Genomic DNA, 15,365 nt, shown 5'->3' on the forward strand with positions numbered 1-15,365 from the left:
ATGCAAAGCATTATCATGATCTATCCTCGAATTTCTTTATGCATCTAGCCAGGCAGTCGCAAAAGCAATTAGTGACGTGCCTGATTTCGGGTCTTGAACACATTTCCCCAGTGCAGTAGCCCAATTCTTCACTCATTAGGCTACAGATGCATGCATAGCTCGTCAGATTAACCTCACTAGTTCTCTAGTAGCAGCTAATCCTTTCAGATGTTATGTGACACTCACGGAGTTTGGGATCCACCCGTTTCAGCTGAGATGTAACATGATGAAGGTGTCCTGTCTGCTTCGGTGATGCATAGTGCATGCGATTGGTTTGGGTTCCTCGATGTTGACGTATCGTGCTTTGTATTCCATGCGGTACTGGACATTACTTCAATCGCAGCTTCATTGCTATGCCCACAAAACCAGTTGTAGGCAGGTGCTCGAGAGTGATGTGAAGCTCGCTCTCCCTCATTCTCACTTGCATACAGCAGGTAGAGTATCCAGTTTAATGCAGTGCATATCTGTGGGGCATTTCCTTGTTCTTATTCTGCCTATGTGTCATGTGTTGTACATATGGAGAAAGCCAGTCCTCCGCATCATGGTTGTCAGTGCCACTGAATACAACGCAGTCTCGCTGCCTTGACATGCCACAGCACCTGACATCTGGGGTTGAGGTAGCATGTTGTGGTCCCTTGGCGTCAGGCATAGCCAAGGTTGGAGGCTAGTATAGTCCGCATTGAAAGTTCCAGGTTGAAGAATAGAACCAGCACGGCCACCATGTGTGAGCGCAAGCGCAAATTTAGCTCTAAACTTGATATGTGACGGTAATAAAGATTCACTAAAAGGGCAAGCAGAATGAGCCCGAGCACCAATAACGGTCTTCTTTCACATCCTTTGTTGGCGTGTGTCTTTGTCACTACACAGTAATTACTTAGTAGTTAGTTTACTAAGCTATCCCCAACTGAGAACTCGCTCGAGCATAGAAAAACCACGACTGTAGGCGCCCTTGTTTCTCATGTTTAAATCACAATTTTGAGGCATCAACCACAGCATAGTATAAGAAGTATTTTAATGACTGTAAAATGTAGAGAGGTCGGCCGGCTAATGGAGCATCTTGCCTGCTACTCTACGTAGGTGAAGGGGAAGAGGGGAAGAAAATGGGTCACAATGGGGGATGATAATGGGAGGAACGAGGTGAAGGACACATTACACAACTGGTATCACAGGCGTGAGTCCAGGCCCGTGTCACCTAGGAAGCGTGAAAGAGCACGCATTGCCTCTGTCGTCTGCCAACTCTGTGGCCATGCGCCTAGCAAGAGGTCCTCCGACAGTGGTCCAATGATACATTGGGCACTGCAGTCCCTGTAATGTGCACACTAAGTGCCTTTTATCTTCTTCTTCTTCTTAGGGTGCTTGAGATTTTTGGTTGGGTTGCCTTAAATGTGTTAGCTTGGAGCACCTTCCTTCGAAGGCATTCAGGCGGGCTCCTTAGAGCCTGGTTTTTAAAGCTGAACCGCTACAGATGTGTCCTCATTGTTCAGGTTACATCTGACGATGGCTGAACGTTCTGTGGCTATGATGTGATGCTGTAGGACACACATATTTCTCATTTCTGAATTATTGCTGGGATACTTTTTCACAAATGATTTTAGTAACATAATTGCACAGGCGATGCAAAATGAGGCGTAGCATGTGCTTTACCTTTAGCATATTCATGATCACCAATGTGATGATCAATGTGATGCAAACTAAGAATCACAAAGAGAATGAATGTTGCCTCTCTTTCATATAAGCTGCTGTGTTCCAGCTAAATCTGCTTTTTCTGTGTACAGTGACTTTGTCACTCAATTAGTGCATGCCAATCTTCGTTACACTGTAACCCATTAAAAATAGGAAATGTTACAACATGACGCTTCCCTTCTCTTCCCTTGACCTTCTGACCTTTCACTCTGCTGCAAACTTTTACAGTTCAATGCTCGAATAATTCACACAAAAATTGATGCAACCATGTATACCGGCCAACTCTCTCGATTTGTCCGGGAGACTGCCGAATTCTGACCAATTCTTCCGATTGTATGGACTGGGCCGTAAATCTCCCGAAAAACTGCCCCAAAACAGAACTATAAACAGAAATAACACATTCATAAAATAATAACAATAAAAACGTGTCATGCAGCTACAACCGCGTTCTTGGCTTCGTGCGCAAGGTAGCTAGCCGAAGTCAGACTTAAATTCAAGTCATTCCTGCGCAGCCAGTGTAGGAATAACGCAGTTCACATCATATCGAAAGAGCAAATGTAACGTCTGGGGTAACTTTCACGTCCCAAGCTTAATTGGAAACAAGTGATCTGTAATATGTTTTAACCTCCTAAAGTAGATATAAATGTTTAGAAACAATGTTAACCGAGAACCCTCATTCTTCTTTCTTCTGTTTTCATGTGGTATACGAGGTCTATAGTTCACTTTCGCGGTGTCCTCGGCGAACTAAACTGTTTCTATTTGTTGAACTTGCAGGGCACGGTACGAACAATCTGTAGGAAAAGCTATACTCTATCTCACAAGTCGCTTCCAGCACTGCCAGATGTACGAGCTGTACGCAGGCAACATGCTTACGCTGCGCAATTTGATTCCGGGCGTAACTATTTTATTATTGGCCGTATTACAGACCTGCATTTTGTCTTGATACTTGATGCGTAACAGCGGTACGCGACCGTCTGAGCAACTTTCCGTCTGTGCGCCGTATACTGCAACGGCAGTTACCACCGATAGTCGTAATAGCCATCTTAGCCATGACTATGTAGCAACATGGCAGCGCCCAGACCGCCTGCTTCGATCCGAATCCAAACTTGCTACTGGCTCTCCGCAGTGTCAGCAAGAAATAAGTGGTCATCCGTCATCGCTTAGTCTCTTGAAACGCTAAGGGTAACGCGGTAGGTATGTTATGTCATTCTTATTTAGATAAGCTGATTCTTTTCAAGCTGCTATAAAACTACAGAGGCGGCGCATTGTTGTAAAAGTTTGATTTCGAGTTCACATATGGCGCCACGGTACTAGCACTTGTAATCAGTTGATGATATGGAACACTATTGGTCCTTTCTCAATGCAAAATTATGTACTACTCCGCACTAGTATGAACTGTGATGACAGTTGAGAGAGAACGCAAATCGACGCCGAGCAAGCAATGCTGGGCGTCCGCTGTTATTTCTGGATAAGAAGCGCTCAGTAAAGTGAAGCGAACAGTACGTACACTCATTGCAATCACCCATACAACACACAGAACAGCATGCGTTTCAATCCCACACTGATAACGTAAACTCGCAGAGAAACGTCGCTGGCGCGAATCTGACGCCGCTATACGAACGCTTGAAGCCGCAGGTAAGCGCCGAAAACGAGCCGAAGAAGCCGTACTGCGAAAACAACAACGCGACGATGCGACACGGCATAATACCACGTGTGCAAGCAGGCTTTCGCCTCCACGTGTCACAGGAGTGTAGCATGCTACCGAACTTTATTCCTACCGAACAGTCACGTGATTATGTGAAACAAACGAGAAGCTAAACTATAACCTGCGCACGGGCGCGTCCTTCCGAAACATTCAGCGAGTATGGTATACATGCACGATGCCGCCGCAGGGCCTGGGTTCAGCACACTATTCAGTATATTCTAGGCCAGTGTTTCTCAAACTGCGGGAAATTACCCTCAAATGGATCATGAGCCTTCCTCCAGGGGTCACGGAGGGTCCAGCTTCCACTATCAGCAATGGCGCCAATACCTCTTACCAACCTTTCACGTCGAACATTAAAACGATCCACCTTCCTCTGCACTCCTTGAATTATCGGTGTGAGCCGAAGAAACTTTTTTTTTGCCTTCGAGGTAGCCAAACAAATTCTTTTACCAGTCCTCAAGGGTTAAACTACATATCCTTCTCATTGTAATATATGATTAAATCAATCTTTGTTAAAAAACAAACAAGCTTTCTCGTACTTCTCTCTGCTGTGTTTATTGCCTCGTAAATAAATTAAAAGTTAGATTCTATATGCGTCGCTGAACAAACAATTTTCAAGAGGCTTATGAAATAGGGTAGCGGGAAGGTTCATGCAAGGTTTGGTCATAATGGAAAGGGTCACGTACTTGAAAAGCTTGACAAACTCTCTTCTAGGCAGTATAGCTGAAGGGGAGTTCACACCGAACCACAAAGGAGGACAGAAAGTAAGTCATTCGCATTAGGAAACAAATGATCCTCTTCAAGGAGCATATTATGAGCATGATTTAGCTCGGGGCCAACTCAGAGCTTCCTTATCAAATACGTCTAAGCGCTCGAATTCTTTACGAGTCAACCGCTGAACTAAACTGATTCAATGTGCTGCACTTGAAACAAATTCTAGTAGCTCTCGGAAGCAAGGTTTTGATTTATGGTCTGGAATGTGTCACAAAACTGTGAAAAATTGTAAGGCAAGAAAAACTCATAAAGAAATACAGCAAATGTTTAACTCTGTCTAAAGAAATCTATCACAGTTATCTTAACTGCAACTGTGAACGTATAAAACGAAGGAATATCTCGAGGATGACTGCACGTGCGCTGGCGGTCAGTAACTGGCGGGTTGTGTCTGTTTTTTGTTTTATCGGTGCCTCTTTTAGCACAATGCTCCCGCAGGCCTTTCCTCCCAGCAAACGCTGAGTGAACGGTAACTCCTAGGAACGAGATGCTGCCCTCGAAAAGTCATGAATATTGAATGATGACCCAAGAATTTCGCAGGCCTCGCACACACATTAGCTCACGCACACAAATGAAAACTGAAAGCCACAGCACCCTTTTAAAAAGCTTTAGCGACGCGCGAAAGCAGGCTGCACAAGAAAATAAAACGGCGGAATGCTACAGCAATAAAATCAAGAACGCCCACACATGAAAAAACCCACGTTTCTACTTCTCTCAGTGTGTGGCCTTGCCTCAAGCGAATATTTCCACGGCATTTTTAAACACTTGCCTATAGAAGGCGGGTCCTAAAGGAGGCATAAAGAAGTGGCAGCGATACGTTGGATACTTCCAGAGTCCAGAAATTATAGCATTGCCACTGCAAGATCGGTATTAGAGGCGTTCGCCTTTTTCTGAAGACTGGCTCCACTGACACGTTTTAAGTCTCCGACGTCTGCCAGGGAATAATATTTCTTTTGTGCATCTAATACCGTAAGGCTGAACATAACTACTTGGCATAATGCTAAGGTATAATTCAGCACATATTAAAGAAAGAAGAACGGTGAGGCAATTAAAGGACCGAAAGGAAAGATTCCCACACTGCGCCGAAAACGAAAACATGACCCTTGAGTACAACGGGCAGGTGATAATGAAGACAAATAAAACTAAAACGAACAAGGCCATACAGACAAAGAAAAATTCAGATAGTAAAATATGACAAAGAAATGGGCTAGTCACATGCAGCGAAACGTCTATGCAATATTGTTTCAAAAATTTCAAAAATAGAGCGGAGTTTGTATTCTAGGAAGCACTCTCTGAGAAATCGTGACACCGAGCAGAAAATCCTAAATGCCAGCAGGCATACGGCTGCCGAAAGATGTTTGACTGTAACCTTAATGGAACGTACACCGCTTCGGCGGGTTCAGCGCTGCTCCGGTGGGACACTTGAACGCTGCCGCGAATTTCTTCTCATTGGAAACGGGTAAATTGCAACGCAGGGCGAATGCTGGGTACTTTCCCAACGCCTCCCACGAGTACGGATACTTGGCACAGAACTCGAAGCAGCCTGCGACGAAAAAGAGCTGCTCCTGCGAGTAGCCGAGCATACCAGGCTGCGTCGGCAGTGAATCGTACGCAAGACGGGCCTTCTCGGTGCCGGCAGTGTCCGCGAACGTCTCCGACAGCGCGTTGAAGCCGTGGCTCTCGCTGTCGGTGTAGTTGGCCAGCTGAGAACGAACGCACTCCAGCCTGTCCTTGAAGTTCGCGTACGACGACTGCGACCACCAGGTTGCAATATCGCCCGTCCTTGTCTGAGTGGTGAAACGCGGGTCGAAGGCATGAGACAGCTCGTGACCCAAGATCTTCCCGATGGAGCCGTAGTTCACCGCCGGCGCCAAGCCTGGGGAAACGTACGGCGGCGCCATGATGGCGGGCAGGATGGCCATGATGTGGTAGAGAGGCAAGTAGAAGGCGTTCACGTCCACCGAGCTCAACGGCATGTCCTCGCGATGCACCTGCACGTTCGGGTCCTCGCGGATGAGGCGCTTGAGCTTGTCCGACCGCTGCTTCCACGACTTGATGAACCAGTGGAAGAAGGGCTGCGACTGGTCCGCCTCCAGGTAGTCGTAGAAGGCGTCCAGAGCCTGGCTGCTGTTCAGGTGCGCCGGAAGCGCTATGAAGGAAGCGAGGCTATCTACGTGCTTGATGGCGCCCGCGGCAGTGGACTGGTCCATCCACGACAGCGTGGGGAAGTTGCCCCGCGTGGCATCGCGCACGGCGTTCCACGTGTCCGAGACGTCAAGCACAGCACGTGACTGTGCCGCCCTGTCGACGAAAAAGCGGGCGAGGGCGTAGCCGGCCACCTGTGAATAAATGACGTCGTGAGATCGAGCTGGGTCGTGCCGTGTTCAAGGGTCCTACGTGGAAACAGTACCAAAATGCATTTTATGAGGAGAACTGATATGTCAGGCAAATGTGAATCTGTCTGTCACAAAGTTTAGCTGCCAGTTGGCGACTCCATACAGCTAATTTTGCCCAGAGCGCATGATTTAATGCGCCAAAGAAAAAAACCTAAGAGCTTGCCAACTAGTCCCCCTTTCTGCCCTAAATATGAGTATTCACATACACCAAACCGAACAGGCAAGCGGGTGTCTGTTAATCCAGCAAAGCAGCGGTGCTTTCTGCATAGGATGAATCTTGCCACGTTTGTGAAGTACATCGGGTAAATTCAAACATCTTTATTACCCTTTCTTCATTATGAATCGTTCGCGACACAAAGAAGACGTGTACGTTTTTAGGGGAAGAGGACGTTGACCTTTGTTTCGGCTGCTCTCTTTTTCTAATATATATATATATATATATGTATATATATATATAGAGAGAGAGAGAGAGACTGTTTGGCTGCGGTTTTACTCGACCGAATAAAGCCGCCTTTGTGAAATAGTACAGATTCGCCTCTTCAGAGGTTTCGGGAGAAATAAGTATACCATATCAATAGCAGTATTCAGTGAACTAACTTGCAATGCTTCGCAAGTTATCTCGGGGCTCGTGTTGCAGGTACATAAATGCGGTCGGATGGCAAGGTGGTCACATTTACTGAATTTTTTTTTTTAATTATGGGGTTTTACGTGCCAAAACCACTTCCCGGTTGTGAGGCACGTCGTAGTGGAGGACTCCGGAAAGTTCGACCACCTGGGGTTCTTTAACGTGCACCTAAATCTAAGTACACGGCTGTTTTCGCATTTCGTCACATTGCAATGCGGCCGCCGTGGCCGGGATTCGATCCCGCGACCTCGTGCTCAGCAGCCTAACACCATAGCCACTGAATAACCACGGCGCGTCACATTTACTTAGAAAATACTGTGAGACTAGTACTACTTTCCCGAAATAGTTCTCGCTATCACTATTTAAGAGTAGTCAGCATGGCGCAAAGCATAAAATGTTATAAAGTTATCCTAATGTCTCGACGTATGCTCTAAAGCACAACCCGCACAAGATTAAAAATGGTCAATACTTAACCAAGACAGAATATAGGACGATCAACCGGAGGCCAGAAGTTAAGTTCCACGCGGGAGAGACAAAATTAGTCATACAAGAGGCTACAAACAAGACCACACGAATCGATGCACACACGAAGCATTTCCTCATAGACCGGGTAATAATCCTCAGCCACTCAACACCTCTACAAACTATGACGAACGTGAACTGTAACTTCCTATCGCAAACAAATATATCTCAACCGAAGCGCATAGCTTTAGCACGTGCAGTACAAATGAATCGTAGGATCGCACCTCGTTCATGGCGTCGAGGCATGTCTGCGCTGCCGCGACAGAATACAGCCCAGGCGCATTCGGATCCATGCAGCGTAGCATCGATGACGACATTCCATAGTTGTACGTGATGACCATGTTCCAGCCACTGAACAGAACAAGATCCACATAGCGCGACCAATTGGCAATTGTCAGCATATCGTTCAGTACCAGGTACGTGTTGTTCAACACAAGCACCTCCTCGTCCTTGTCCACTTGCATGTCTTGCGGAAGATGTTTGTTGATGGCGCTCAGCAAGGCGCTGTCTGCCACTTGCCGGCGTAGGTTGTGAGCCAGTTCTCCGATCGTGGTGTATGACTGCGCAAGTGTGGCCTCGGTGAAGTGTACTAGGCTCACTAACATGCCAGCGTAGGCATGGAAAATTTTCTCGCCGAAGCGTAACGCCGAATCGTGCCCGATCGATGGCACCACCGACGGCATGCAGTTGGTAATCATTTTCGGCTTGTATTGATCCGCGGCGGACCCGGTGGGTATGACAAAGTCCAGAGAGAGGCCGTACCGCCTGTCCGTCCTCAAGTAAGGCTCCAATTTCAACAAAAGGGGCGTCCCCAGGTTGTAGTCTAGCGACAGGCCCAGCAGGTACTCCATCACGTCGAAGTGCTTCGGAAGCGTCAAAGACGGCCACGTGACGTTGAACTTACTAAGCACGTCGAAGAGGACCTGCGTGAAGAACATTAAATTGTGTGATTTAACGTCTCGTAGCTCTGCACTGCGCGGCGAGAAATGCCGTACTGTGGGGGGAGGGGGGGGGAGGAGCCTACGGATTAAAAATACCCACCTGTGATAATAGAAGAAAGAATCAAAATAGGAGAGACTCTGACGTCACATTTTTGAAGCCCGAAGTGCAGCCACCTTGGTGTGCCATGTCTCTTTGTGTCTCTATCAGCAGCTCGACGGAGCAAATGAACGCGAGCTTTGTACTTGCTTTGCGGCGAGCCGCCGGTACAAAACGACGAGCCGCCCGAACAAATCCTACCAAACATTTATAACTACTTTAGTGACGCAGACGCGCTCCTATGTTTTTGCCGTGGCAGATGAGCACGACAACAATGGAGACCCGCGCCGTGATTACATGTTGCTGGATGACACTCGCACTGACAGACGCAAAACACAGCTTTAAAGCTCACACACCACGCACGTAATATCTTGATATTTTACAAACACACTGAGTAATTCGGTTAGGTATTTCGGATCATTAAGTGACATATTTAGGCGCTGCGCGTAAAGCGTGAGAATTAAAATAATATCTTTAAATATGTGCATCACTGCCGATCACATTGGCGCCGCTCCCCTAAGTTTTCAGCCCCCTCGCCACTATCTAGGTAGAAGGCGCGTGTGACGTCAGTCAGACTAGCTATACGATTCGCTGCCCATGTTACGCCATCAATTATTTTTTCAATTTTATGGTGAAAAAAATCTTGTTCGCAATAGTGAGAATGTTCGTTAATTTTTTTCCATAAGGAAAGTAACAAAAAGAGAATGCACAGCGAAATTTGATGACTACGCCCAAGCACTTCCGGCACTCAGTAATATCTTCTTCTGCGAGATACTCCGTGTTCATGCGAGCTGCGTGATCAGCGTTGGTCTCGATATGTCCCGAGGCCCACGAGTCGCGATCCTTGCGCTGTGGGCTACAAATTTAACGAGTGGCATCATGTCAAGCTGCGACATCGTGTCTGCAATGCAGCAGGCAAGCGGATTGGCTGTGCGGAAGCGGGCTGTCGGCAGGTGGGCGGCAGGATCTACGTGTTTGTGGCCGTCACTTCACACACGAGGATTGCTCCCACAATAGAGTTTTCACGTGTCCGGTATACCGGTAAAACGCAGGCGGGCTGGGCGTTTTGCCGAATGGGCGGAGGCGCAGACAGGAGCGGCCTAGGGTGCCTCGATGTCCTCGTTTCCCACCGCTCCGTACAGGGTGGAGACATTACCGCCAATACCGCCATTGCCACGCACACCTCGCGTGTCGAGACGTGAACGCTTGAAGGAACGCATGAAAAACGCAAGCGAAAATAGGGAGAATGGTCTGAAGAGGAGGCCTTGGAGCACAGGAGAGCGTGTCGGCAAATTGTGCGAGAAAAAACACACTACATTTCTTTTTATCAACACAAGATTGGTGTTAAAGAAGAGCTCACTGGGGAGTTCGTCATCGCGCGCGTGGTATTCCTTGGAGTTTCTCCCCTCTTAAAATATGGCATTGTTAGTTTCAAGGGTAGAATGGCGTCATAAGTAATTATTACAAAGAATGCTATGCACCATATGAGAGTTTCCGCAGTAAAGAGTTTCTGACCTGAAAAGGCGCTTAGACACTGCGGCTGGTTAATTTTAAGAAAAATGTGTGGTTCTGTACCTGATCAAGTAGACATTTTCATTGTCAGGTTCTACTAACGGGTGATACTTCGGGATGTTTCCAGTTACAAACCTGGCCACACTAAGTAGAAACTACAGTTTTGTAATAAGTAGTAAACAGGTAGGAGAATGTTAGTAACGGTCCAAGAAAGGTAGTAACCACTGCAGTTACTACTATACCTTCTTGCAGTTACTAAATTTTATCTAAGAGTGTGTACGCTGCGCACAGGAAACATTTGGCGACAGCACGATTCAAGAAGAAATAATGGAGCTCCCAGGGTGAGAGTGGTAATGGAGGGTGTACAAAGAGAACCGCCACGGTATACAGACATCTGCAGAAGCTGAACAGGCGCCAACAGGCACTATATACACTGCACCTAACATTTAAACGAAGTATGGGTTTCGCCACCGTTGTGAACCAGTTTTCGCAGTTTTTCGCACTGCACGATGTCATGCAACCTAGTTCCCGTTTGAAAGTAAAGAAAGTACCGCCAACAAATGGCCGTAACGCGTTTCAGAACGATTTCAGACTAGAGCGTTACATGGCAGCCTGAGGCAGCTTAATAGTGCTGTATTACTGCAACCCATAGAAAAATATTACTCATTTTGGTCCACATAACGCCCCCGTGCTGCCTACAAATCGTTCATGCACCCGCGCGCTGGTAACGCGTCCTTCGGAGCGGGTGTGGGAATGGCGGACGCTAGAGCCTCGATGTCCTCCTCCTCCGCGGCTCCGCAGCGGCGGACAAGGAGGACATCTAGGCACCCTAGTGGGCGCCATAGCAGAAGACGCGGTTGTCTCCAACCTCTACCGAGCGGTGGGCGAGGAGGACAACGAGGCACATTGGAGCCACCTATAAATATAGAGTAACTCTAGAGCGGCCTGCAATGCGCTGCCACCTTGTGTAACAGTAACCTACCACATAAACAGAGGGATAATATAGCGGCGACAGAATGCAATCAACTTTGCTGCTGGCGTAAATTTTCGGCAGCAGCGTAGTCATTAACACGTTGTCGTTCTAACAGTTTTAAATGTTTTACACTTGATTACAGCAATGATAGCTGTGTGTTTTGCTGGTTGAGCTCCGCACCACAAGGTGGCTGCGCCGTGCAGGCCGCTCACTTTTACGCGTCCACCCATCCGTCAAAACGCCCATCTCGACTGGTGTAAGCGCTACCGTGAACAACGACACATCTACCTGCTATTTCGGCTTCCTTCACTCGCTATTTCATGCAGTGAACCTTACAGTCATGTTCTTGTTTGCTTTGGATTGCAGCTGTCAGTCGGAGTTACGCGTAGTTGTGTTCGCGCAATAACATGGCAGAGACAACGGAACGGTCGGTATCGAATGTCTGTCAGAGAATTTACAGCAACGCAGTCTCCACCCACTGCGGTCCCGTAGCATCCGTATGAACGGGGTGCTGGATAGCACCGTATTTAGGAAATGGCATGAGCAGAGAGTACAAAAGTGCTAATGGCTCCCCTGCATTGGAGCATTCTTAATATGTGTCGAAGTACAGCGATTGCAAAAAATTGGGAAGTATTAGGGTGAAGCTAAACCAGACACCTCTAAGTGTTTTTTCCTCCTTTCGTTTCAGGGATATCTAACCTGGATATCTTCACGATGCTCCGTGAAAGCCAAGACGCAGGCCTGATATCCGGTTACGATCCGCCTGACAGCCAGCGACTCATGTTCAAAGCCAGGGTGCTCGAGTTGGTGCAGCAAGAAGGTCAGCGTTCTCGCTTGCAGGAACGCGAAATTGCTATTAAAGGCAGGATACCGTCGGGGCCAGTGTGCGCACACGTGCTCGTACAGGTTGTCGCACGGGTCTACGCTTTTGTCCACGCTGGCGGCCAGCTCCTCGGCGTAGTCGTAGCACATGAGCTGGTGATCGCACCACGGGTAAGCAAGCAAGGCTAGTCTGTCCACCAGGAGCCGCCCGGCGCAGTACAATATGCCGATGAGCAGCACTACCGCAACGTTCGGGGCGGCGGACATTCTGCTGAAGCTGATGGAGACGGCGCCGCTACAGTAGTCGTTGAGCCTTGAGCGTCGAAGAAACGCGAGGCTGCCCTTCGCTTGTGGGCTTCTTCGTCTGCTCGAGCCGCCGCTGAGCGCGTGATGATGAGGATGATGATGATGGTGGTGGTGGTGGTGGTGGTGATGATGCCTCAAATAAGTGCACAAACCTACTGTGGGGGGTGGGGCACGAACCGGGTGGTGTGAGTGTGTTCGCGTGTTCAAGAATTGTCTTTTTCCTCTAAGGTTGCGAAGATGGAAAGCTCTTTAGAGAATTACTAAAGCATCTACAACCTCACCCTCTGGAGTTGATCACACTGGCGCGCACCCTGACATAAATTTCACAGTGGGCCCTTGAATGGAGATGGTGAGAGTATGGAGCTATATGAAGTATTTCCAACGAGATAATGTCAAACGTATAACTTCTAGATACGCCTTTAAGTACAGGAGGCTAGATCTATTTTAAGACACCTTTATCAATAAGGTACCAATCAACAGGTCCACCGGCCCGAGCATAATGCACAGATCAATGTAAGCTGAATCAGGGCAATAACTAAGCTGCCCGTATAATAGACTCACAGTCTGTCAATCCCTATATACGGCAAATCTGCAACCCCTCATACTGCCGTGTTAGACATTTGAATACAGAAGGAACAACAACGAATTATACGAAACCAAGGATGTCGACATAGTACACCCTAACCTTAACACCTTGTCACATAATCCTACTTAGGTGTAGCTGATGGCCGATCTAGGTACATGTTCACCTCCCCCTGCATTCCCCTCTCCTGTGACCGCCTTCTGCTCCCCATATTTTGAATTAAATAAATCGACAATGCGAATAACATTCTTTAGAAATGCAGTTTGCGGTATGTCTGTCGGTCCATATCTGAACTTTTCACCTCCATTTGGGTCACACGGTAGTCCATGGTCTTGTGAATAGAAAGAGAATCGGACTGCTGTGCTGAGAGAACAGCGTTTTAAATCAACTGTCGGTCCACCTTCCGTCGCTGGGTATGTAAATGTGTGTACGTGCCGCTCTTCAGCATCAAACACGCGTCAGTGTTTGATTCCGCGAAACAATCTCCTTTGAATATACATTAAGACACGCTCCACGCGTGGACTTCGCGGCCGCACCGCTAGAGCGAACCGCTTGTGCAGAATGCAACAATTTATGATAACTCAAAGGGAAGCTCATTACTTTTCGAAGCGAGATCAGGATGCCTTAGAACACGCACCTATAAAGCGAGATATAAGAATGAAAAAGAAGCATGTGCTTGCTGCGTTAAAGCTAGGGAAACCAGGGAGCATGTTTTATTAGAATGTGAAAATATCTGCCCAGCGGCCGATTTAGGCACCAATGGACTCCTTGAAGCCCTTGGGTAAAGCGAGAGCAGGGGGAAAGTAAACATGTCCGCAATACAGATTAGTAAAAGGCGACTGGGAGATTCGTGGAAGTAGGGAAACGACAAAAAACGGAGACGTACAAAAACAAAGTTCACAATAGAGGTCAGAAACTTTGTTTATGGGAATTCATCGAGCGTTTTCTTTTTTCTTTTTCTTCTTTTTTTTACCTAAGTAGGACATTAGGCAGTATAATAGCAAGAGCTTGGTGCCGCAAGCCACCTCCCCTTTCCGAAGGGGACGCCCATAACGTCCATCCATCCATCCACCGAAGCGGGCATTGCAATAAATTTATAGACACCTGCAAATATGTGTGGCAAAGCAGCGACAAATCTAGGCCTGATGATGATGAATTTGTTGTTTTATGACGCGAGGGCAAAGTATGACCAACGAGCGCCAAATTAATGTTAATAAGTCGGCAATGTAGCGATTAAGTATGAGAGGGACATGACGTGGCTGTGTAAAGGCCTTAAAGACAGTCGAAGTGCGTAAGTGTACATGAATTAAAAGTATGGCAATCACCAAGGAAGTGTGCTATGAAAGCAAGCAGAAGAACAAGCTACTGTTGAATGTGCATGTATAAGCAGCTGGCAGAACTTGTAGCGATGAAGAGGTTGACGACGCTGGCGATCGAGTGGGTACGTGCCTTAAGTTGAAGTGGTGTCCTCGTCCCGACCTGGATAGCGTGCAGGTTCTGTTTTTAAACGAATTCTGTAATCGGAAGAAAAACAATATGTTACCGAAGCTCCTAAGCCGCAGTCGCTGGTGGGTGCGCGCTATTAAAACATAACTAAAACTGGCGCGCGACATTGCTCGCGCTTTGTTTCGTCACACATGGGCCCTCGTACATCGCACCGAGCGCTGCGACTCAGCGACGGCGCAACCAACTTGTTGGAATCCACTCGCGGAAAGCCCACGACGTCGCGGCGGTCGCTGAGCAACAGAATTCGCTGTGTCGCTGACTGAAAATGGCGCCATGTGAAATAGCCTTTTGGCTGACGCCGTAATGACGCGTTGCCGGCGCTCGTGTGTCTTAAAAGAGATCTGCGACATGGCCAATGTGCGCGCCCGCGCGGGCCTAATCTTCAAAGTGATCGGCATTGTTTGCATGCAGAGCGCACGTAGTGCCGGTAGCTTCGTATGCGCTGTGCTTTCGACGTTTTGTTCGCGTTGAAGCGAGAGATGCACGAAGGTGAATTCGCTTGCTGCTGCCCCGATTCCTCACTATGGACCGTTGACAGCGAATTTCCGCGCTCATCGAGCGAGATATGTTCATGTTTACCTGTGCGCGCGTGACACAGTGCCGGTTAACTTAGTTAAAACAATTCGGAGGGCTAGTTGGTCTGAATCCATAATAGAATGTGTAAGCGCTACTGAACAAGGACGTAGAAAGAAGCAGACACACAAAGACAGCAGCGTCTCTGTATGTCTGTTTCTTTCGACGTCCTCGTTGAGTCACGCTTATATATTCTGTTATTGTTAATTCAGTTAATAAGCGAATGTTTACAAGTTTATACGGCCGATAAAACTACTATCGTTACTTCGGTCAGCTGTCTACTAATTTTCTATCGCAATCGGTGCTTCGAC

At 47.6% G+C, this 15,365-nt stretch overlaps 1 protein-coding gene across 1 annotated transcript; it reads right to left on the minus strand.

Moving 5' to 3' along the window:
- Positions 1-4,790: 4,790 nt before the first annotated feature.
- Positions 4,791-13,604, minus strand: LOC126543539 (neprilysin-1-like). The gene is made up of 3 exons (XM_055061059.2): positions 11,964-13,604; positions 7,966-8,664; positions 4,791-6,537 (listed from the first exon to the last, which is right to left on the minus strand). Exons 1-3 carry the CDS (start codon positions 12,351-12,353, stop codon positions 5,569-5,571), a joined length of 2,058 nt encoding a protein of 685 aa, XP_054917034.1. The 5' UTR covers positions 12,354-13,604; the 3' UTR covers positions 4,791-5,568.
- Between the last annotated feature and the right edge of the window lie 1,761 nt (positions 13,605-15,365).

The sequence above is a fragment of the Dermacentor andersoni genome, chromosome 10, assembly GCF_023375885.2.
Source record: "Dermacentor andersoni chromosome 10, qqDerAnde1_hic_scaffold, whole genome shotgun sequence".
Taxonomy (NCBI): domain Eukaryota; kingdom Metazoa; phylum Arthropoda; class Arachnida; order Ixodida; family Ixodidae; genus Dermacentor; species Dermacentor andersoni.